The 20,178-nt window shown below is 52.1% G+C and overlaps 8 protein-coding genes across 8 annotated transcripts; 5 read left to right on the top strand and 3 right to left on the bottom strand.

Annotated features, from left to right (window-relative positions):
* Positions 1–43: 43 nt before the first annotated feature.
* EI97DRAFT_476458 (RNA-binding domain-containing protein) lies at positions 44–1,950 on the top strand (the record flags this gene model as incomplete). The annotated part of the gene is made up of 7 exons (XM_033801939.1): positions 44–401; positions 451–503; positions 569–817; positions 870–921; positions 975–1,402; positions 1,448–1,601; positions 1,654–1,950. The coding sequence occupies 7 exons, from the start codon at positions 44–46 to the stop codon at positions 1,785–1,787; spliced, it is 1,428 nt and encodes a 475-aa protein (XP_033652409.1). The 3' UTR covers positions 1,788–1,950.
* Positions 1,951–2,112: 162 nt separating this feature from the next.
* EI97DRAFT_380437 (mitochondrial carrier protein-like protein) lies at positions 2,113–3,194 on the bottom strand (the record flags this gene model as incomplete). The annotated part of the gene is made up of 3 exons (XM_033795760.1): positions 2,113–2,512; positions 2,562–2,883; positions 2,978–3,194. 3 exons carry the CDS (start codon positions 3,192–3,194, stop codon positions 2,113–2,115), a joined length of 939 nt encoding a protein of 312 aa, XP_033652410.1.
* Positions 3,195–3,417: 223 nt separating this feature from the next.
* On the top strand, positions 3,418–6,107 carry EI97DRAFT_502412 (uncharacterized protein). Its single transcript, XM_033802749.1, has 2 exons — positions 3,418–3,550; positions 3,611–6,107. The coding sequence occupies exon 2, from the start codon at positions 3,722–3,724 to the stop codon at positions 5,825–5,827; it is 2,106 nt and encodes a 701-aa protein (XP_033652411.1). The 5' UTR covers positions 3,418–3,550; positions 3,611–3,721; the 3' UTR covers positions 5,828–6,107.
* A 1,082-nt stretch (positions 6,108–7,189) lies between these two features.
* On the top strand, positions 7,190–8,842 carry EI97DRAFT_380491 (PAP2-domain-containing protein; the record flags this gene model as incomplete). Its single annotated transcript, XM_033795761.1, has 4 exons — positions 7,190–7,647; positions 7,694–7,762; positions 7,885–8,480; positions 8,529–8,842. 4 exons carry the CDS (start codon positions 7,190–7,192, stop codon positions 8,840–8,842), a joined length of 1,437 nt encoding a protein of 478 aa, XP_033652412.1.
* Positions 8,843–14,002: 5,160 nt separating this feature from the next.
* Positions 14,003–14,753, top strand: EI97DRAFT_401435 (uncharacterized protein; the record flags this gene model as incomplete). The annotated part of the gene is made up of 2 exons (XM_033796463.1): positions 14,003–14,426; positions 14,479–14,753. Coding segments are annotated over exons 1-2 (486 nt in total), but the record flags the coding sequence as incomplete, so codon positions are not given.
* Positions 14,754–15,345: 592 nt separating this feature from the next.
* EI97DRAFT_476470 (uncharacterized protein) lies at positions 15,346–15,761 on the top strand (the record flags this gene model as incomplete). The annotated part of the gene is made up of 1 exon (XM_033801940.1): positions 15,346–15,761. The coding sequence occupies one exon, from the start codon at positions 15,346–15,348 to the stop codon at positions 15,748–15,750; it is 405 nt and encodes a 134-aa protein (XP_033652414.1). The 3' UTR covers positions 15,751–15,761.
* A 1,187-nt stretch (positions 15,762–16,948) lies between these two features.
* Positions 16,949–17,449, bottom strand: EI97DRAFT_451388 (uncharacterized protein; the record flags this gene model as incomplete). The annotated part of the gene is made up of 1 exon (XM_033800343.1): positions 16,949–17,449. The coding sequence occupies one exon, from the start codon at positions 17,447–17,449 to the stop codon at positions 16,949–16,951; it is 501 nt and encodes a 166-aa protein (XP_033652415.1).
* A 1,343-nt stretch (positions 17,450–18,792) lies between these two features.
* Positions 18,793–20,150, bottom strand: EI97DRAFT_401437 (magnesium transporter protein-like protein 1 precursor). Its single transcript, XM_033796464.1, has 4 exons — positions 19,778–20,150; positions 19,630–19,730; positions 19,225–19,583; positions 18,793–19,172 (listed from the first exon to the last, which is right to left on the bottom strand). Exons 1-4 carry the CDS (start codon positions 20,123–20,125, stop codon positions 18,991–18,993), a joined length of 990 nt encoding a protein of 329 aa, XP_033652416.1. The 5' UTR covers positions 20,126–20,150; the 3' UTR covers positions 18,793–18,990.
* Positions 20,151–20,178: the final 28 nt, after the last annotated feature.

Raw genomic sequence — 20,178 nt, forward strand, 5'->3', positions numbered from 1 at the left:
CCTATCTTGCTCTGCACCTCCGCAGGAGCGCCAAATCGTCAGCATGAGCTACGAAGCTGATAGCTATGACCAGCGCGACTCGGGTCGTGATCGTTCCCCCCGTCGTCGATCCCGCTCACCGCGTCGTTCCCGTCGCTCCTACTCACCTCGCAGCCGGTCGCGAAGCCGGGACGACTATCGCCGCAGTGACCGACGTTCGCGTTCGCCTGTGAGCGGTGCCCAGGGCACGGGAGGTTATCAGTCGTACGGAGCTGGTCGTGGAAGTTCATCGCGCGCCGACGGTGCAAAGGAGAGCGGCATGCAGAGCGTCAGGGAAAACTCCCAACAGGACCGACGTGTCTATGTTGGCAACTTGTCCTACGATGTGAAGTGGCATCACCTGAAGGATTTCATGAGACAGGGTATGGCTCGGCATGCGTTATGTGGTTGGCAAGAACTGACTTGGCGCAGCCGGTGAGGTCCTCTTCGCGGACGTGCTGCTACTTCCGAACGGAATGTCAAAGGTAATCATATGATGGCTGGCCTACTGAGTGTTGGATGGTGATTGACGGGTGTTCCTTTGGGATAGGGCTGTGGCATCGTGGAATATGCAACTCGGGAGCAGGCGCAGAACGCCGTGGCGACGCTCAGCAACCAGAATTTGATGGGCCGACTGGTCTATGTCCGCGAAGATCGAGAGGCGGAGCCTCGATTCAGCACGCCGGGTGCCTCGCGCGGAGGTTTTGACGGCGGTATGATGCGTGGCGGATACGGAGGGCCTGGTATGGGTTATGGTGGTCCCCAAGGAGGCGGCAGCCGGCAGGTCTATGTCGCTAACGTTCGTATCTTTCCGCGCCCGCTCACTTCGTCGACGCTAACGCTCTGTGCAGCTTCCGTTCAACGTGGGTTGGCAAGATCTCAAGGACCTCTTCCGCCAAGCAGGTAAGTCGCTCCGTCGTGTTTACGTCTCTTGCTGCTAATATGTAGCTTCACAGCGCAACATGGCTCTGTCCTTCGTGCCGATGTCCATGTCGCTCCCGATGGTCGTCCCAAGGGTTCCGGCATCGTCGCTTTCGAGTCCCCTGAAGACGCCCGCAATGCCATCCAACAATTCAACGGTTATGATTGGCAAGGCCGCACCCTCGAAGTTCGTGAGGACCGTTTCGCCGGCGCACCCGGTGGCTTCGGTGGCCGCGGAGGTTTTGGTGGCCGCGGGGGCTTCGGAGGAGGGTTTGCCGGTCGTGGTGGCTTCGGGGGACGTGGTGGCTATGGAGGCTTCGGCGGTCGCGGCGGTTATGGAGGTGGAATGGGTGGCTATGGGGGCGGCTTCGACGCCGGTGCCGGGGTCTCCAACCCGCCAAACCCCTTCACGGACTTTGCCACTTCTGGTGGAGAGCCTAGCCAGACAATCTACGTTCGCAACGTAAGTCGAATGTCACCATTGTGTTGCAGTTACTGACTTCACTAGCTTCCCTGGTCGACTAGCAATGAGGACCTGGTCGAGCTGTTCACGACTATTGGCAAAGTCGAACGTGCCGAGATCCAGTATGAACCCAATGGACGCTCCCGCGGGACCGGCGTCGTTGAGTTCGAGAAGCAATCGGATGCTGAAACCGCTATTGGTAAGCATAGTTTGTTCTGCAATTACACCATTCACGCTCTAACACATTGCAGCCAAGTTCACGGGCTACCAGTATGGCGGCCGTCCCTTGGGCCTGAGTTTCGTCAAGTACACCAACCAAGGCGGTGGAGATGCGATGGAAGGTACCGAGGCGACTGGCGGTCTCACGCAAGATCAGATTATGTGAGGGGTGGGCAGTTCGGGCGTGTTCGATACATGTTTAGGTTTGCATTTCCCACATGTCGGATGCATTTGATTGGGACTCACCGTCCTCTTCAATTTGTCTAAGGCGGTTTGGCTGACACGGTTCATCTCAGACAACTGAGGTCAAAAGAGATTCCAGACTGTGAGGGATGTATGGGTATTCAACGGGCAAGTAATAAAACTTTCGAGTTAGGAATAGGAGTCAGGGGCATGGGCACTGCCTACCCGGTACGATATTGAAGCAAGTGTTAAGGGTTTCCACTTGGCGATAGATTCACAGAGGATCGGGCGCATCATTTATCATTCGTTCATATTGGTTGCAACAGCCTCATCATCCACTCGTACACGGCCCATTGGACAGCGTTGACAATGAATGCTCGGACAGAACATATCCCCAGCCCTCTGAAGAAGACGCTAGCGCCTTCAGATTGGTATGCCTGCCTGGCAATTTGAAGAGTGCTGAGCCTCTTCTCCCTATCTAGACCAAGGCCGCGTGGGTGAAGCAGCGCCTGGTGTTCTACATTGTGCTCGGTCTTGTGATACAGAACCTGGGTCTGCACTCTGGTTTTGATGACATCCAGCGGGAATATGGAGGCCCATGTCACTATGCCAGCCAATCCTCCACATAACAGAACCTTCAATGCCGTCGCCTTGTCCGTATCTTCGGGCGAGCTTATAGCTTGTTTACTCCACTCATAGGACCAAAAGCTGACAACGTTAGCAACAGACGCACCGTGCTGGCAGACGAACAACGTACTAGAACCCATAACCCACCGCATCCCTCACGCTCGTTATCGCCCCGCCATAATACAACCCCCGAACCCCATCCCTCTTCCACACATCCCTCGCAATCGACCAAGAAGTCGTCTTCCCCCTCGACACCTGCGCCCTACATTTCACCAGCTCCGTGGGCGCCGACACCACGAAGGTAGCCAGGCCTCCTACAGCACCGGCCCACCATACTTTCGCCAGGCTTGTGGGCGCGGAGGGTACGTCGCCGAGGAGCTCGAGCGTGCGGTTGTAGCTCACGAAGAGTATGGCATTCAGGGCGCCGTAGCCGAGGATGGGGGCTGTAGTACCTGTGCTGGTGCGTGGGGTGTTAGTTTGCTGGATTCCCTTGACTGATTTACGCCAATTGGAGAGGGCGAATGGCAGAGGGAAGGGCAAGCGTACCCCTAACTAACGTCCCCGCATGTTCGAAATGGCTCCTAAACGTCTGTGGCTGCGCGATCGCTCCCGCAGCAGCGCGGTTGGGGATGGTCGTAGTTTGGGAAGAAACGGAAACGGGTGCTGGGCCGGCTTGCATGCGCGTCTTAACGAGGTCGAGTGGGTTGCCGATGAGGATACCTGCGGCGCCGCTGAGGTAGCCGGCCCAGAAGTCGGCGGACATGGCTGGGTTTGTTGCTTTGGGAGTTGGGTTTTGATAGAGGAGCTGGAGGGGTGAGAGGAGGGGTGTGGCGGTGCGCCTGGCTTTGCTTGAGCTCCGGCCGAGCCGGGGTGCGATGGGGAAACGGAGTGGCGCGCAAGCTCGTCCGGGAGCCAATCAGATAGTGGGCAGGGATGTGCCCACTAATCCACCGCCCCGCCGCCACTGGAACCATCACCCTGACTATCACCGCCGCTTCTACCACGTTCTCTGCTCCATCTCTCACCTACGAAGCACTACGACACGATTGCAGCTCCCCATCCAAACGATATTGATCATGACATCGCGGCTGAAGCTCTCCCTTGAGATTGCATTCCACGGTATGTGTGGGTGTCGCTTCCGAGCGATTCCTCGGTTTGCCAGGTCTGACGAAGCGATAGCGTTAGCTCTCTGATTCGCCATTACCTACTACTACTTCTTCTACAAACGAATTTATCTCATAACGAACGAACGGACGGACGTACCAATACGCAAGTAAGAGTGGTCAACCGATGCCGTCGCCGCCATTCGACACCTCCTGGGACTTTGGCGCTGCGCTGCACCTCATCGACTCATCCGACGAGTTTGATGCTGTGGACACCCCGCCAACACCGCTTCAGCAGCCGAACACAGACTCTCGGGATGTATTAACCTACGATGCGTTTAAGAGCTCTGCTAGCCCAGAGTCTCCCCTAGCAGAAGGCGGAGGCGTCTCCTTGGGGAATTTCGACAAAGTTTGGAAGGTCTTGGGTACGTCGGGGGAGTCAGCGCCGCTGCCGAGCGTTGATGAAGAACCAATAAGTTCGGATGATGCGGGGTGTTTCTCAGTGGGGAGTGATAATGAGAGGAGTGGGGACGAGGGAGCGTATTTGACGCAGGGGGTGAGTGGGGTTGGTGAAGAGGTTGCGGATGCTGCACATGCAGCCGCCGATGAGAGTGATGCCGCTGGTACTGGGGTGAGCAGAAAGCGGGGACGGAAGAGGGGTAAGAAAGGAAAGAGAAATCGCACAGAGAGGGCTGCTTACAGTGCAGGAGAGTTGTTGGAGGTTGGCGATGGTAGGACTCTACAAGCTTCTGGAATGTCAGCTGCCGGAGTTGTGCATCCGTCCGAGCCAGTTGCGGTTGCGATCACGCCCTTGGACACGAGCAGGCTACCCAATTCGATGCACTTGACGCCTTTGGCGCTGGCTGTGGATCCCACACCTACATTCGATATCCCTCCTTCGTCTACCCAACACGTCCTTCCCGAATCGTCCCATAAATCTATCAGCGAGCTGTCACAGTCCTTGGAGCTTCCGTCTTCAGATCCTCGTTTGTTTTCGTCGCAGGTCAAGGCTTTGACAGGGTTGAAACCGAACGGCACGTCCACTCCCTCCTCGACATCCAATGGGCTTCATGCCCATCCCCAGGTTTCCTCTTCTGGACACGATGTCCCTCGATCCACACCATCGCTTTTGGGGTATCTGGTGCCCCACCAGGTTGCGCAAGCAGCCTACCTTTCAACTTCTTACCATACAGGTTATCCTAATATCGCCCGCTCCGAGCTCGACCTAGCACAGAATCACTCTGGCACAAAACCTAAAGTCCAGTACGCCGCGTTCGGTACACTGGTCAGGCCTACCTCCGACCTCTCGTTATTACCCGTCCCACGACCTATAGGCTCGATTCCTGTCTTCAACACTACGAAACCTCACCTTGGCGCTGATTATTCTGCCACTGGTTCTCTTGTCTCTGCGAACAGGACTGCGGAGAAAATCCATCCCCGCAGTCGGGAGGAATTGCATTGTGAATTTCTTTTCAAACTTATAGACCGCTTTCCGGAAGATAAAAGATGGCTCGTAAGCCCCTTTCGACAGCTGAGGGACAACGACATGTCCCCCGAGGGCATCCACGTCTTCATAGACAAGTCGAACATCACGATTGGGTTCAGCGAGATGCTGAAACTAACCGGTAGACGGCCTTGCAACATGTCGTTCGAGTGCCTCTGTCTGCTACTCGAGCGCCGCCGCCCCGTCGCGAAGAGGGTCCTAGCAGGCTCCGAGCACGGGCTGCGGCCGCAACGCAACGATGTCAAGTTCAACAGCCAAGCGGGCGAGCTGGGCTACGAGCAGAACATCTTTGCGCGCGTGCACAAGGTCAAGGAACCGTCGCCGAGATCGATGCACTGGAGCCGCACGGGAGAATTGCAATATTCGGGTGGAGCTTTCGGCGGCGGTAGCGACTCGGAAACGGGCGCTCCAACTGCTGCTGCTGCGGTGACTCGCAGCTCGTGGACGACGACCACGAAGACGACGACGACGACTGCGTACATGGCCCCGAAATGGGTCGAGCAGGGCGTCGACGAGAATCTCCACCTGAAGATGTGCAACAGCATCCTGGATGCGGAGTCGCCGTCGACAATGGTGCTGGCGACGGGGGATGGGAATGAGGCCGAGTTTTCGGATGGGTTTCTGGCGCATGTGGAGAGGGCGCTGAAGAAGGGGTGGAAGGTCGAGTTGGTGGCGTGGCGGAAGAGTATCCATGGGGGGTATTATAAGACGATGGGGAAGTGGGGGGAGAGGTTCCGGATTGTGGAGTTGGATGAGTGGTTGGAGTTTATGATGGATGTGGAGGGTTGAGAAATGCATTGGGTGTGGAGCTGTTTTGGGGGTTTGATGGGTGGGTGCTTGGTAGGAGGATTATTGGGGCATTTACGTCTGGAATCTGTTTTGCATAGTGGATGGAATTGGTGCTTGTAGAGTTGTGATAGGGATCTATCTCGCTCTCCTTCGCCATGATTGTTCCATCTTGGAAGAGATGCGCTTTGCAGCCAGCTTCCTCGTTAAGAGCGTGCATGGATGTTTGGCAGCATACCAAATATTTACATAGCTCTACTGCTCAATCTGCGAACTTTTGTCTACACAAACACGCCCCTTCAAAGTCACTATTCTACTTTTCCATGATATCATTAGCAGGAGGAGTAGGTCGGTTCCTCGGAGCCAAACACAAGCCGTCCGAATCCGACCCGGCCGAGTCTAGCTTTTTGTTTTGTCCTCTTGGCGAAACGAGAGCGGGAGCGCGGCGGCTGTCGGGTAGCTCGGGTTTAACGGGCGCACCGGGTAGTGCTGGGTGCGCATCTCGACCCAGGAGAGGGAAATTGGACGGTGAGATTTTCGTGATGGTGAGTAATGGGATCTGGATCTAGAGTGGGTTTTTGAGGGAGGCTGGGAGGATGTTGAGGATGTTGAGGAAGATGTCGTGGAACTGGGAGAGGGGAGAGATATTGGAAAGGATGGGAAATGCAGTGTGACAGGAGTCGTGAATCGTAAGGGTTATCACTGAAGCTTTACGGTTAGTATTATCCGGACAAACCACAATTCGCTGTATACGGAATACGATAGGTAGAAGAAAAAAACGTGCTGCTGATTCGACGATCTGCTCAACATATTCAGAGAAAAAGTGCATGGATCAGGAAAAAAGGGATGCGAGGGCTCGGCCGGGGCCAGGGCGGAAAAGTCGTGATGAGAGTGAACAGATGCGGTGTTTTGCTGCGCCCGTTTGACAATGGGAAATTGCGGCGCTGGGGTCGTCAGCGTATTCTGACTGTCATCACTGGTTTTCTGTACTTTCGGGGGCTCGGGCTGAGGTGATGCCGCGAGGCACTAGGCCGTGTAGAGGCCGTTGTAGACGCGCAGGACTTGAGGCTGGGTGGTGGTGCGTCCACGATTAGTCCGTGGCTTGGTATTACTTAATCCGACTCTGCCGCACGCACCCTCTCCTTCACCTTTCACCCTCCGCCCTCTCTCGCTCACCGTCCGCGTCTCGACGTACTCCCACCCCTCTTCCTCTGCGACGCCTCACTCTTCGCCCTCCCGCGCATGGTCTCGTAAAACCTCTCGTTCGCCAAAACTCTCCCATCCTCGCCTCGCTGCTCGGTTCACCCGGACCTTAGCAGTGTGCCTCTCCGTAATTCCACTCTACTCCACCTCCTCCCTCCCGCCATGGCGAACAAAACGAGCGCCTACTTGGCCTTCCTCGACAACTCCGCAACAGACATGCTCGGCCGTGCGAAGAAGATCCCAGGCCTCGCCGCCCTCCCCAGCTTCATCCCTCACCGAGTACGCCGCAAATGGAGAGCCACACGCTCGCGGATCCGCAGCAGACGGTCGCCCGCCTCCTCCGTCTCCTCACTCGAGACGTCGTTTTCGCCAAAGGACACGCTGCGCTCGCTGCAAGCCCATCGCTGGTCCATATACGACGCTCAGTATCTGTTCCTCGCCATCGTGGCCATCTTTGCCCTCTCCGTGTCCGAGTCCCCCGGCCCGTTTGCGAAGACGTTTGCGGCGGCCATGCTCATGGCTGGTCTGGTGTTGCCCATAACGAGGCAGTTTCTGCTCCCGTTCCTGCCGGCGTTGACGTGGTTACTCCTCTTCTCTAGTTGCAAGTATGTGTTTTCTTCGTGTTTGCTGATCATCACCCCGGCCCAAGCGCGCAAGCCGATTTAGCACCGCCTTGCGGCACAGCCTTGTAAGCGCCGTCTGGCCTGGCGCTCTGCTGTTGCAGTGCCGCCGATCGTTATGGCTTCTGGTTGTTGCTGCGTTCTGCTTCAGCATCGCGCGCTTTCACGTGCCTCTGTCTAGGCTTCAGACATGGCGGCATGTTCAATTTGCGCGCAGAGATGCTGACAGTGATGCAGATATGTCCCAGCAGACTACCGCCCTGCGATATGGGTCCGTGTCCTCCCCACGCTAGAGAACATCCTCTATGGTGCCAATTTGAGTAACATACTCTCTGCGAAAAAGCACGTCGTGCTGGATCTGCTTGCCTGGTTACCCTACGGAGTTATCCATTATGTATCTCCCATTATGGTTTCGGCTGCTATGTTTATCTGGGGTCCCCCCGGAACTCTACCCGTTTTCGCACGCGCGTTCGGATACATGAACATTACTGCCGTCCTCATCCAACTTGTTTTTCCGTGCTCGCCGCCCTGGTACGAGAATACCTACGGCCTTGCGCCCGCCAACTACTCGATCCAAGGAGATGCTGCCGGCCTGAAGGCTATCGACAAGCTCTTTGGTGTGGACATGTTCACATCCGCTTTCAAGGCGTCTCCGATGGTCTTTGGAGCTTTCCCTTCCCTTCATGCTGGCTGGGCGACGCTTGAGACGCTCTTCATCGGCCATGTCTTCCCTCGCCTCTTCCCGCTCTATTGCGGCTACACACTGCTGCTGTGGTGGTCGACAATGTACTTCTCGCACCATTACGCGGTCGACCTCGTCGCCGGAAGCCTCCGTAAGTGCCTCCGCTCTCGGCATGCCAAACGATACTAACCTTTCACAGTCGCCGGCGTCGATTTTATGTGGGCTCGTGCCTCCTTCCTCCCCCGCGTCCAACCCGACAAGGAATTCCGCTGGGACTACGACTATGTCGAAATCGGCGACCCGCACGACGCATCCAACTTGGGCATGCTGGATATCTACGAGGAGTTCCACCCGCTCTCAGACTCGGATGATTGGGCCAGCGGCTCCAGCAGTAGTTACTCGACGGGAAATCGCAGCCCGACGTTCCCCGAGGGGAGGAGTCCGGTGGATACGGCTGATGAGAGGAGTAGTTGGGATGGGGAGACGGTGGGGAGTGATACTGAGTTGAGATAAGAGATCAGGGTTTTCGCGATCCAAATAACTTGGACGCTTTTGGGTCCATTGGTGGCATCGCCGAACTGAAGATGAAAGAACAGAAAAGAGGAAAGAAAAAAACAAGGAAGGAAGGAAAGACCGTCACGACTTTATGCATACGAAGGAGTTGAGTTGCTATTTTTCTTCTTACTCCTCGTCATCTTCCCGCGCCTTGTCAGTATCTGTGTTGCTTTGATTCTCTTCTTCGCCTTTTGGCAACAGGGTTGGCGGAGTTGCATTGCATTGCATCTGCATTTGCGGAGTATGCATTTTGGCGGGTGGCACTTTGGTTGGGTTGGTTGCATAGACGGTGTTGCATTCTTCTCTTCTTCTGTCCACTCTGGACTGTTGTCGTTGAAGCGGGTGCGGTGCCCGGCGCTTCTGCTCCCCTTTTTTAAAAAAAGGGTTTGTACTCTTTTATCTTCTCCTTGCCTTCTTCTTCGAGTGGTTTTCGATTCGAAGCTCGAGAAGAGGAGGCTTGTTTGTTTCTTGATTGATACCCCCAATTTCTTGTCTTTCGCTCATGGCTACTGCTGGAAAAGTGTAATATTTTTGAATCGGGATCTGATTCGCGCATTCGCTTTGGGAATAGACGGCGGTGTGGATGAGGAGCAATAGGAATGTGAGATGGGAAACGGGGGATAATGATGGTGAGGAGGGAAGGGAGGAGTGGACCGTGGTAATTGGGAATCGAAGGGAACGGGAAAGGGGGATGGGGGATGACGATGTTTATGTAATGCTTAATGTGTGTGGTGGGAATGCGAAGTCTACGATTCGTATGACTGCGAAATGGATTTGGTTGATAGGGGGAGGATTTGGGTAGGGTAATGATGAGTAATGAACTGGTAGATTCTTCTCTCGTGAAGTGGTCTGACATGGCATTAATGTTGCCTTTGGTGCGGTATGGTTCTATCGCGAGTTGAACCAAGCTGTAGACACACATATGTTCTCCTCTCGTGGAGTTAGAATGATTATTATGGAAGTGATAGCTGCATATGAACACCACCATCGCCATCACCATCATCAGCCAAGCTTCATCACCATCGTCATCAGCCAGGCTCCAAACTTCCCACCAGCCACACATGTACTTCAACGGGAACGACGGTGTCTTGACAAGGGGGAACCGGAAGCCCACATAGGGTGTAGTATGTGAGGTGTCGATTTCGAAAAAAAGGAAATGGAGATTGGAGAGATCCGGGAAGTTGAAGGGAGGGGAAGATGGGGGTGTTTATATACCCCTTCCTTCCTTCTAAGCTTTATGGATGAAGTGGATGAAGTGTCTTGTTCTTGGGTTTGGTGATGCTGGTGGTACTCAAAGTCATCTTCACGTTTGGGCTGGTTACGAGGTATATACTTAGTAGACTGGCCCGGTTCCCGGTCGAGCGGGTAGAGGGGGCCGGAAGCTGGGCATGGGTAGACTGTTTGATGGGTTTTAGCAAGGGAGGGGAGAAAGGACCGCGCACATGATTCCTAGAGCAGTCTGTTTTAGGAAGAAGATAATTGATATTGGGCGCGGTTGGTAGGAGAGAAGGAGGAGAGGGAGAGGGAAGGGAGAGATGGGGCTTTATATACCGTATTCCTGCAAAATTTGTAAACGGCGAATCGAGGTGTTGAGGGTGCTGATCAGGGTGGTAATGATGTCCACCGTTTATGTCTTTTTGCTATATTCACATTGTTATCATTCATGTGCTTTCTCTACACTGATATAGCGAAACGCGCCCAGGCGTTCGGTACCTCAACTCCACCCCGTTTTTCACGGAGGCAGCAGACGGAAAGCGCACATGGTGCAGGATTGTTTCCCTTTAAGAAATAAAGCAAAGACTAGTTTAAGTGTAGAGGGAATACCAGCAGGGCTAGAAGAGTGAGGATGCGCGGTTTAAACAGGGTCTACTGGGCTTTGCGGATTTTGACGCCGTGGTGTGTTTGGTGACGGTGATAGTAGTAATAGTAAGGGCGGTGATGTTTACTAACGGTTTCTCAAATCCTTCTTCTATATTCATGTGGTGTCGACACTAAGATTAGCAGAAGGCGTACGCGTACGGTCGCACATGCGGTCAGTATCTCGACGCTTTTTGAGAAGGCGACAGACTGGGAACGCACATCGCTGGAGGGCTTGCTTTATTGGAAGGAAAACAGAGCGGATAAGCTAGCTGGAGGAAGAAGAGGGAGAAAGTAGGGAGAAGAGCGTATATATACCTCTTCCCCTGGGTCTCTGTAGATGAGTGGTTTGTCGTTCGACGACAGTGACAACAGGAGTGGTGAGCTTCATCATCATCTATCCTACTGTTTATTTTCGCACTATGACATTCGGATGCGGTCGCACATGCTGCAACATCTCGGAGAGTTATAGCAATACAAAAGTCCGTCAGGAAGTGGACATTGTTTCGCGCGCCTTCCGTTTGAAAGAAGCTGAATAGACTGTGCAGATTGTACGGAGAAGAAGACAAGAAGGAGGAATAAGGGAGAGGGCAGTTTATCGTTTCCCTTAGGTTTTGCAGGTCTAAGAGAGGTAGGCGTGTTTTGTGAGGGTGGTGATGTTTGGGGTTAGTGATTAGTACTATTGATAGCGTTTGTTCTATTTTGAAGTCATGCTGTGCATTGAGATGGGCGGACACCTGCACATGCCGCAGCATCTTAGCTACTTTTGGGGGCCTCGAGGCAACGGGTACATTTCCACTCTGTCCGTTATCCTTTCTGAAGCTTGAAAATTGGGACTGCGGCAGATCAGGGAGAGATGAGATGGAGCATAGAAGGGTTTATACATATGCACCCGGACTATAATCTCTTAGACGCAGTGACATGTTTTGGGACATGTGAGGACTGATGCGACGTAGTGATCCTCACTATTATCGTCGCGATCACCTCAATCGACATCACAGTAAGTCGAGAGGATGGTCGCACATACATGACCACATCGACAGTATTTGAAGGAAGAAAAGGGCGGGAACACATGGCTTGACTTTGCCTTTTCTAGGAATAGTAAATAAGTTAATTGCAGTGAAGAAAGAGGAGGAAATGAGTGGGGATTTAAATACTAATTCCTCTTAATCCGTTTGGACAGCTCGGGCATGTTCTATGGTCTTTAAGTAGGCACGCGCAATGGTAATAATATTTACCACCATCTTCAGTACCATCCATCTCGGTCAGCGCACCGAGGCAAGCGAACTTTTAGCGTGATGCGTTAAGGAAGCCCATTAAGCTCCCAGGAGGCCGGTTTTCGGAAAGAGAGGAAGGAAAGAGAGAACGAGGGTTTAGAGATGGAAGAGGGGGGAAAAGGGGTGCATGCGCACGTGCTAACATTTTTAACACTCCTAGGATGTAGTCCAATACATAGACTGGCATGAAGGGTAGTAATATAGTGATATTCACCACCATCTTCAGCGCATGTCGTGAAGCATTAAATCTTCTCTTAATTTAGGTTTATCCAAAGACTTAAAAGAAGCATTCCCAAACACTATCCCCCCAACATGAAGCTACGCTGCAGAGTCGGACATGCATACATCTCTCCACCGTTTTGGGGAAGGTTGAGGGAAAAGAAAGCGCGTATACAGCTGCAATCTAGTCACTTGAACAGGAAAGCAAAAAGCTCAAGATCGTAATTGAGGGAGGAAAAGAAAGAGATAGGGGGGTTTATATACCAATTCTCCCTCGCCATTGAGACGCAGTGTTATGTTTGTCGATGTTTGAGCAGAATAGTAAACCGTGATCTTCATCACTACCGTCAGAACAACGAACACGGAGTATCCTGCATGTTGATGCGAAGAAAAGAAGCTTCCATGTATTAACATCCCCGCGGTTTTACGGTCTTAGAAACACAGGGCACACATATGAGAATCTTTCCACATTTTATAGAATCATGGAGGAGATGAATTAGATAATCAAAGCAGAAGATATTGAGATTCATGTTCCTTCATTCGTGCCTTTGGAATTCTTCGTTATGTTGCATAATAGTTAAAAAATAGCTACATCTGTAGATAATCTTGGCTTCCTATCCGCGGTGCTGCTACTCCCTTTCGTGCACGCAATACAACGACATGACAAATCACGCGAAGGCTCGTCGGCATAGATGGAACATTGCCTGGTAATTTGATGAGATCAGCTGGGAAGCGCGCATGTCGGTGAACTGGGTTTGATCTAAGGCTATGGAGCGGATGCTGAGTAGTTTGATAGGAGAAGGCGGCGAGAAGATAGGAGGGTGTATCCACGTTTCCAATTCCTTGCAACCCTTATTTATCCTTGTTTCGCCCCCAAAACAGGTGAAGGAAGTGATGATAGCACCGAGCGAAATGGAGAATCATTTTGAGGAACAAGCATTGCGAAAACACGAACACAGGCGAAGCAAATAATGTCTAACAGAACAGAGCTTCATATTCGAGGGATATGAAGGCACATGAGTCGCTCTAGGTGCTCCTTAGAGAGAAAAGTCAAACGCAACGTAGGTTCGAGGAAGAAGGAAGGAAAATAGGGGTACAATGTATCCTCCTAGGTCTCAAAGAGCTCATCGTTTTTTGTCACAGCGATACTGGGGTGAATAAAGTTTGACATTAACACACGAATCACTCTACATCTATCGGGCTTCATAGACCACAAGATGGGAAAATCAATGTATGGTAATTCAGCGTTTCAGTTCATGTCTGCTATTCGCCTTTGGTTTGTTCTTATATGGAGCGTGCGTGCGTCGAAACTCAGTGGTGTGAAGTTTAGTCATCAATTCACCGCATGACCTGTGAGTGCACTAAGACTAGGATTACTGTTATTCAGACCGCACTTTAAACCCAGCCTCTTCAGGTCTGGAAACATCGTCAAAAATATAGTGGTAAACTCCAATCGAGTGACGTAATCGAAAACCATGGGCGCAATCTTTGCTTTGATGTTACCGGGTCAGTCGAAGAGCCTCTATATATTTATGACCTCGGTAAGGTAACCGTGAGAGGCAAACAACAGGTCTTATGAGTTCGCGAACCGCAAAAGCGAAGGTTTAGTGCATCGTTCAAGCAGGGCCAATTGCGGGGTACCGGCTAATAAGTTGTAGTCAACTGCACTCGGCATGGAATAACGGCAGGGCATACGAATTGAGTACAAAGAGCGCCGTCATCATGTCTACTGTAAGGATAAAAGTAGTGTGACGGTCTTCAGTTTCTCCTTTCAGTGCTTTGTGAGTGGAAAGCACTACTGGACGCTTACGCCTGCTATTTTGTGCGCTTGGACCGTTTACTTCTGCCCAAGGTAGTAGCTTGTCAGCCAGCTATCCTATATAAACAGCAACTTCCGCAGAGTCAATTGATCAACCTCTTCTCCTCACTCCTCCCGACTGATATTCTTGACGAGTGCGAATCCACGAGCAACATTACCATGCATTTTCTTCAACCATTCTACTTCCTAGCAGCAACTATGGCTGCATCTGTACATGCGAAAACCGCTCCAGTTCCTCCAAAAATAACTTTGCTCTACTCCCTTACGGCCGAGCTGGGCGAGCGATTTTCTCTTGGACCCGTACCTACTGGCGAAGAACGAATCGTCATTCCCATCGTGGGCGGAACGTTCAAGGGCCCTCGTATCTCTGGTGAGCACTCTGAGAACTCTCCCAATAAAACAAGGATCCAACAAATTCAAAGGCAAGGTTCTCAATCTCGGAGCAGACTGGCGCCTTACAGATGCAAATGGCAAATTCCGACCTGATGCGCGATACAACATACAAACTGACGACGGCACGTACATCTCTGTGAAGACCGAGGGACCAACTCTGGCCGATGGGCGGACGCTGCTCCGCGCATCATTCGAAACTTCTACGAATGGAACCTATGCTTGGATGAATGATGTTGTGGCTGTCGGGGTGCTCACCCGGAATGGAACGAAGAGTGTGTTAATCGACATGTGGCAGATCAGTCCAGTGGCTTGAGAGTGTGAGCCCGCCAATGGTGTACCTTATTCATAATGGCCCAATAGAACCTCTTGTTGAATAGCACGCCTGCTTCCTATGGCCAAGTTACGGATGGTTAAGTCACCTGTACGTTGCGCAGCCTTGGACAACGCCTCACGCAACGGAGATTAGGAGGTGGTGGATTGTCCGCATGGTTTGACCTACAAAAGGCGGCCTGTCCCTCCAGCTAGTAACCCGTGGAACGAGTGAGTTAGAGTCGGTGCCATAATGTCAATGGCATCCGAACAATGGAAGGGTCACTGAACAAGATTCTGTGGTACATGTTTGATAGAGTTTCCTGTGTGATTGGGATGAGCCCATCAAGGACCATGAACACTTGAGTCACTAAGAAATTCAGAGAATGCAGACGACGGTGCCAGAACATCCGACTCACATGATAGAGTCACCCAGCACCCCGTCATACTTAAATCAAATCGAGGCGCCAAATCCTGAATCTTGATTGTTTACACGATTATCACACAGATAACTTCACCAGATATAGCGACCAGCGCTGTTGTTTGCATGAAATCGAGTTCCTAAGAGATATCGACCATTTATAAAAATGCACTCTAAGCATAGAAGCCGAGATACAAGCGGAAATCATTCTGCAGACTACGAAGAGGACTACCGGCCAGGCAAATCAAGGCGTACTCCGAGCTCTTCGGAGAAGGCTCACCGGTCTTCATTCCGAGAACGACTGCCGTCAGGAGCACCTCCGTTAGACAACTCTCGAGGTCACCGTCGAGATCATGAGCCCGATGCTCGACGCCGCGAGCGCTATTCAGTTATAGTTGAGTGGCCGGTTTCGGAGGCCGGAGACCAAACAAGGAGCTCTGAAGGCACTCGAGGACAGCACCATTCGCGCCGCCTGTCCAACAAGAGCGAACAATATAATCATGCCGATGATTGGTATAGCAGTAATGCGAGGAATAATCGCTGCTCGGTGATGCGGCACACGAAAGAGTAAAAGACGAGCATGGAAATAGGTCCGAGTGTCCCACTTACGGACACAGAAACGGTAAGAACATACCTAGGTACAGCAAACAAACTCAATTCTAATTGCGTAGTGGCTGGTATGCACCACGAGCCTTACTCATCTGCGCACCTCCCTTCGGAACCTCCTCCTTGCTCACACTGCGGAGGCCGAGGACGTCATAGAAGGGATTGCACTAGCAAGGAAGGAATCTCTGCCAGATGCGATGAGCTGATAGAGGAACGCTCCCGTGGGACATCTTCTAAGAATAATAGCTCTCCTAAGTACCGCGAAGCTCGGCCTTCCGTCAACCCCGGACCTCAACCTGGATCATACAGGTCGCATGATGTCCCCGAGGAAGATAGCATAAAAGAACGTATGGAGAAGTTCCACCAAAAGCTTATCCGAGCTGGGTTAGTGGATAAGACAATGGATACCTCTGATATCACCTTGAAAGTTGTAAGGGAATTGATTCGGAAGCGACACCCAGATAAAGGTAACCAAGCTGACGAGCGCGATAAGATGAAAAGAGAGGAAGATACGAAGCTATTAACGCATGGACTGAATCTTCTCAGAGGCCAAAAATCTTAGCCATTGGAGTTGTCATTGGGGTGAGGATGGGATAAAGAACAGTAATCTTTGGCTAAGGCTGCTCAAAGTGTAGCTAGAACCGGGACCACTCTTAGCCGCTAGAACATGAATAGAGTATAATATATTAATGTGGAGCCGATAGGAGAACCGATAAGCCATTCAGGTGGAATAATTTAGAATCAGTCCGCCAGGAGTGGGTTAAGTCACGTGAGTTCACATTCACCGGCCCCTTCATCACATGGGAAATCCAGAGTTTCCCTAGAAGCATCGTTCAGAGAACCGTCCTATGAATTTGAAGAAACTAGTGTCCCCGTCCTGTTGAAACAACACATAGCACGCTATCGCTGAGCCCCCGAATGCGCCCAATGGACCAAAATAGACAACGAACTCATATGTTTGCACAATTGGGAATCGTGCACCTTTTTTCTAGCACTGTAATGACACCGAGGGTATGCACCGCACTGAAAACTGCCGGAATTGATGTTGAGCGCTCACCCAGTCAGATAGTGGCCTAGGTGCGATAATCAAGACTGTGGATCCAATGGTATTTAGTACCTACGCACATTGTCAGAATCTATCTCAGACATATATCCGAGATGTATTACCTTCGGCTCCCTCTCCTTTCGCGATAGTCTTCATGTTCCTCAATGACCTCGACGATATCATCGCCCGGTACCCTTGACCTGGACCGTCTTTCCTCCACAACGATGCTCCTTGGCCGCGGAGGACGGGGCTGCCTCCTCTCTTCGACAATGATATGCTCACGTCGCGGACTCCTGCTATATTCGCGAACTTCGGTCCGGGTACTCCGGCGAGAATGGCCAGAATGCGACTTCCGTGGCCGCCTCACAACAATTTCCTCCTCCACGCCCGCAATGGCATTATTACCAGGTGTATTGTTGATGTTCGCAATCGAGTAAAACAGCCATATCAGCAACAGAAATCCGAGAACACTTCCGAGGACAATGCCAACCACGGTCCCAGACGTTGGCCCATCGACAGTGTAATACGTTGGAATTATCCCTTCTACGATTTGGCGTTTCTCGACATGCGCAATGATTGCGGGCTGCCTCGCCATGAGAGACGCAGACTCGGGCCGCATCAAGTTTTCGACATCTAGGATAGAGGGATCCCGGGCTGTAGGTAATTTCGGCATTCTGGGCGGGTTTGCAGCAACGTGGAAACACGCACTCGCGGCTGACAGCAAGCGGCGGCAGTCCCTGGGGCGGCGGTAACTAAAGAGACGGTCGATATATGGTTGGCGCTACGATGGAGGGGTAATTGCGGGAGCGGGAGGGACGGCGCCGCGCAAAAAAAGGGCGGAGCAACCGAAGCTATTGTCTGTTGGAAGACTGAAGGCTCACAGAAGTGTGAATGGCGTAAAGGAGGGAACGGAGAGAAGTGAGAGCCGGGCGAAGTCTGATGCCCAGGTAATATGCGGCTGGCAGCGACGGAGAGGATGACGCAGGTATTTGGCTGCCGAGGTGGCTGGCGAATGAAAAGGTGGCTGGCAGACTCAACACCATCCCACAAACATCGCAACGTACTCTGTACTCCGTACCACGCTTCCTATTTTTGCTTGTCATAGGTTTCGTAGCTTGCGAAGCTGAAGGCGAAGCTTATACAAACTAAGCCACTCCATCATCAAGTATCGCCCGGACCGCAATCCAACGTGTCGCATACGCCCGTACGCTGATAAAACCCTCAAGTGGTGCGCCGTTTCAGGGGCTGAGCGAGTGGTTGATGGAACTCTGCCCTATGGCATTGCCTGAGAGGACACAGAAAGAATTGAGTGAGACTTGGTAAGAATTCGTGATGATTTGTGATCGTGGAAGTCTGGAGTTTGCGAACCTGTGTCTTCTCCCTTCTTGTTCTTCATCAAGGTCGTAGGCTTTCTTCATCGCTCATTGTCAAAACACCGTTCCCTCAGAGTTCGATCCGATGTCTCTGCTCGTAATTTTCTGTGCGAACAATTCCTCTAAAGCGAATGAAGCCAGATCGTCTCAGTGGAAACGCGAATGATGCGAACTTTGTGACCTTGCATCAGCGCCAGGCTCTGACCAGATTGTCGTATACGTCCAAATTCAGGGATGGGCTCACTCAAATTTACAGTGCATATCAATCATCTTGCGGCTGATGTTGGATCAAGGTATTTTAAGCTTCTGCAGCAGTGTACGGACTAGTCAAACGCCTAGATATCCTGCAGGGTTTGAATCGATTAGGAGGGCACGAGAGTGGCCTCATTGAACATCTGAAGGGGCGGGACAGTGAAGGGGAGGAAGGCACTCATTGCTGGCAACGTTAGTGAGCCATACCGTGTCTAACCCAAATATTGCAAACCCTCCTTTATTGCCAGTCACGCTCAGATTTGGCTCGCTTAAGGGTGACAATGGCATTAAGGGGTGGTATGGCAATATTTGGGTGAGTCAGGGTATGCAAAGTCGATTAAGGGAGAAGAACAACCATTTTCCTACAGAACCTATAGCGAACTAAGCCGTGTATTCAACGCCAGACGATGATCTCGCTAAAACATCATACATTCACCGATAGCACCAATCCCGTGCGTCCCGCTCGTAAACAGAACAATGTGACGCTTTAATTCCGCGCTGCCTGCCTTGAGTACGCTCAAGCCTCCCAGAAGCTCTAGAACGGAGGCAGCCAGAACGGATACCCTCCATTCTTCATCCGAAAAATGCTCAGGAGGAAGCTGTATGTGCAGAGAATGACCCCACTCCACAAGAAGACGGCTAACTGCTGCGCTTTCGGGTTGGCAATTCGGGGCACCTTGATGGCTAGGGAGATGGCAGCGAAGGAGAGAACAGCATCTGTAGAATGTCAGCACACACAGAATCAAAAAGCCCACATGGCAGCACTTACAAATCGCCGCTACAATCTGCGATTCCAGACCGAACTGGTTGCTAAATCCACCAGCAAAATAGCTAATTCCTCCCCTACCGTCACCAGCTACATATGGCACCTTTCTGATGTGGTTAAACATGTGCCCGCTGGTGAAGAGAAGTACGCCGATCAAGCTGAAGGCAGCCCAGAGGTTGCGGTTCTGTAGGATGGGAACGACGTAAGGGGCGGCGACGGCGAAGAAGGTGATTACACCGAGAATTGCGGTGGTGACGGTGATAATCTTGACCCAGTTGACTGGGCGGACGATCGGAGGCTTGGGGATGTTCGCGGGGAGTTGGCGGGAGATCCATGCATGCACTGCTTCCGCGGGCTGGGGACTGAATAGTGTCAGTAGGGAGACATTAGATACTATGTAGTACTTACCCTTGGTTGAAGTCGAATCGAGCCGTCTGCGCACCGACCTTTGCGTTGGGGCCAACAGTGGGAGGGAAATAGAGAAGGACTGGAGCCGTTTGAAGCATCAACTGGAGACTGTTAGCACCAGCAGATCACACCGTATTGTAAAACCTACCGATTGAAAGGTACCCTTCCCGTCTACAAAATCCAATGTCCCAAATACCATGCGACTTTCCGCATTCTTGTCACCCTTGACCCAGCTTTTGGCCAGCAAATCCCATTCCGGTTGGAACTCTCTGCACAGCACGCATCCGAACCTTGTATCCATAGCCGTGAGAAGGACTGCGACTGAGTAGTCCCTAGGAGCTTTCGTCAATTGCGAATACGAAGCATCGTCGAGCTTGATGGCGCCTGTGGACAACGAATTGGAGCGGAAGTCATTGAAACGGTCACCCGAGGTTTTCTTCGCTGCCAGGGCTGTGAACGGCAGCACAGCGGCCGTCAGAAGCTGTATCCACCGCATCGTGGTCGTCGCTGAGAGATGTGGGTTGCGAAGCTGGAGCTGGCAACCGTGTC

The sequence above is a fragment of the Westerdykella ornata genome (assembly GCF_010094085.1).
Source record: "Westerdykella ornata strain CBS 379.55 unplaced genomic scaffold EI97scaffold_17, whole genome shotgun sequence".
NCBI lineage: Eukaryota > Fungi > Ascomycota > Dothideomycetes > Pleosporales > Sporormiaceae > Westerdykella > Westerdykella ornata.

What these genes read in the sequence shown, in the direction of transcription:
- EI97DRAFT_502412 (XM_033802749.1), top strand. Translation starts at nt 3,722, where the DNA reads ATGCCGTCGCCGCCATTCGACACCTCCTGGGACTTTGGCGCTGCGCTG.
- EI97DRAFT_401437 (XM_033796464.1), bottom strand. Translation starts at nt 20,125, where the DNA reads ATGCGGTGGATACAGCTTCTGACGGCCGCTGTGCTGCCGTTCACAGCC. An exon ending in CGATTCGACTTCAACCAAGG is followed by an intron (nt 19,584 to 19,629) that starts GTAAGTACTACA and finishes GACACTATTCAG; the next exon opens with TCCCCAGCCCGCGGAAGCAG. An exon ending in GCAGATTGTAGCGGCGATTT is followed by an intron (nt 19,173 to 19,224) that starts GTAAGTGCTGCC and finishes GACATTCTACAG; the next exon opens with ATGCTGTTCTCTCCTTCGCT.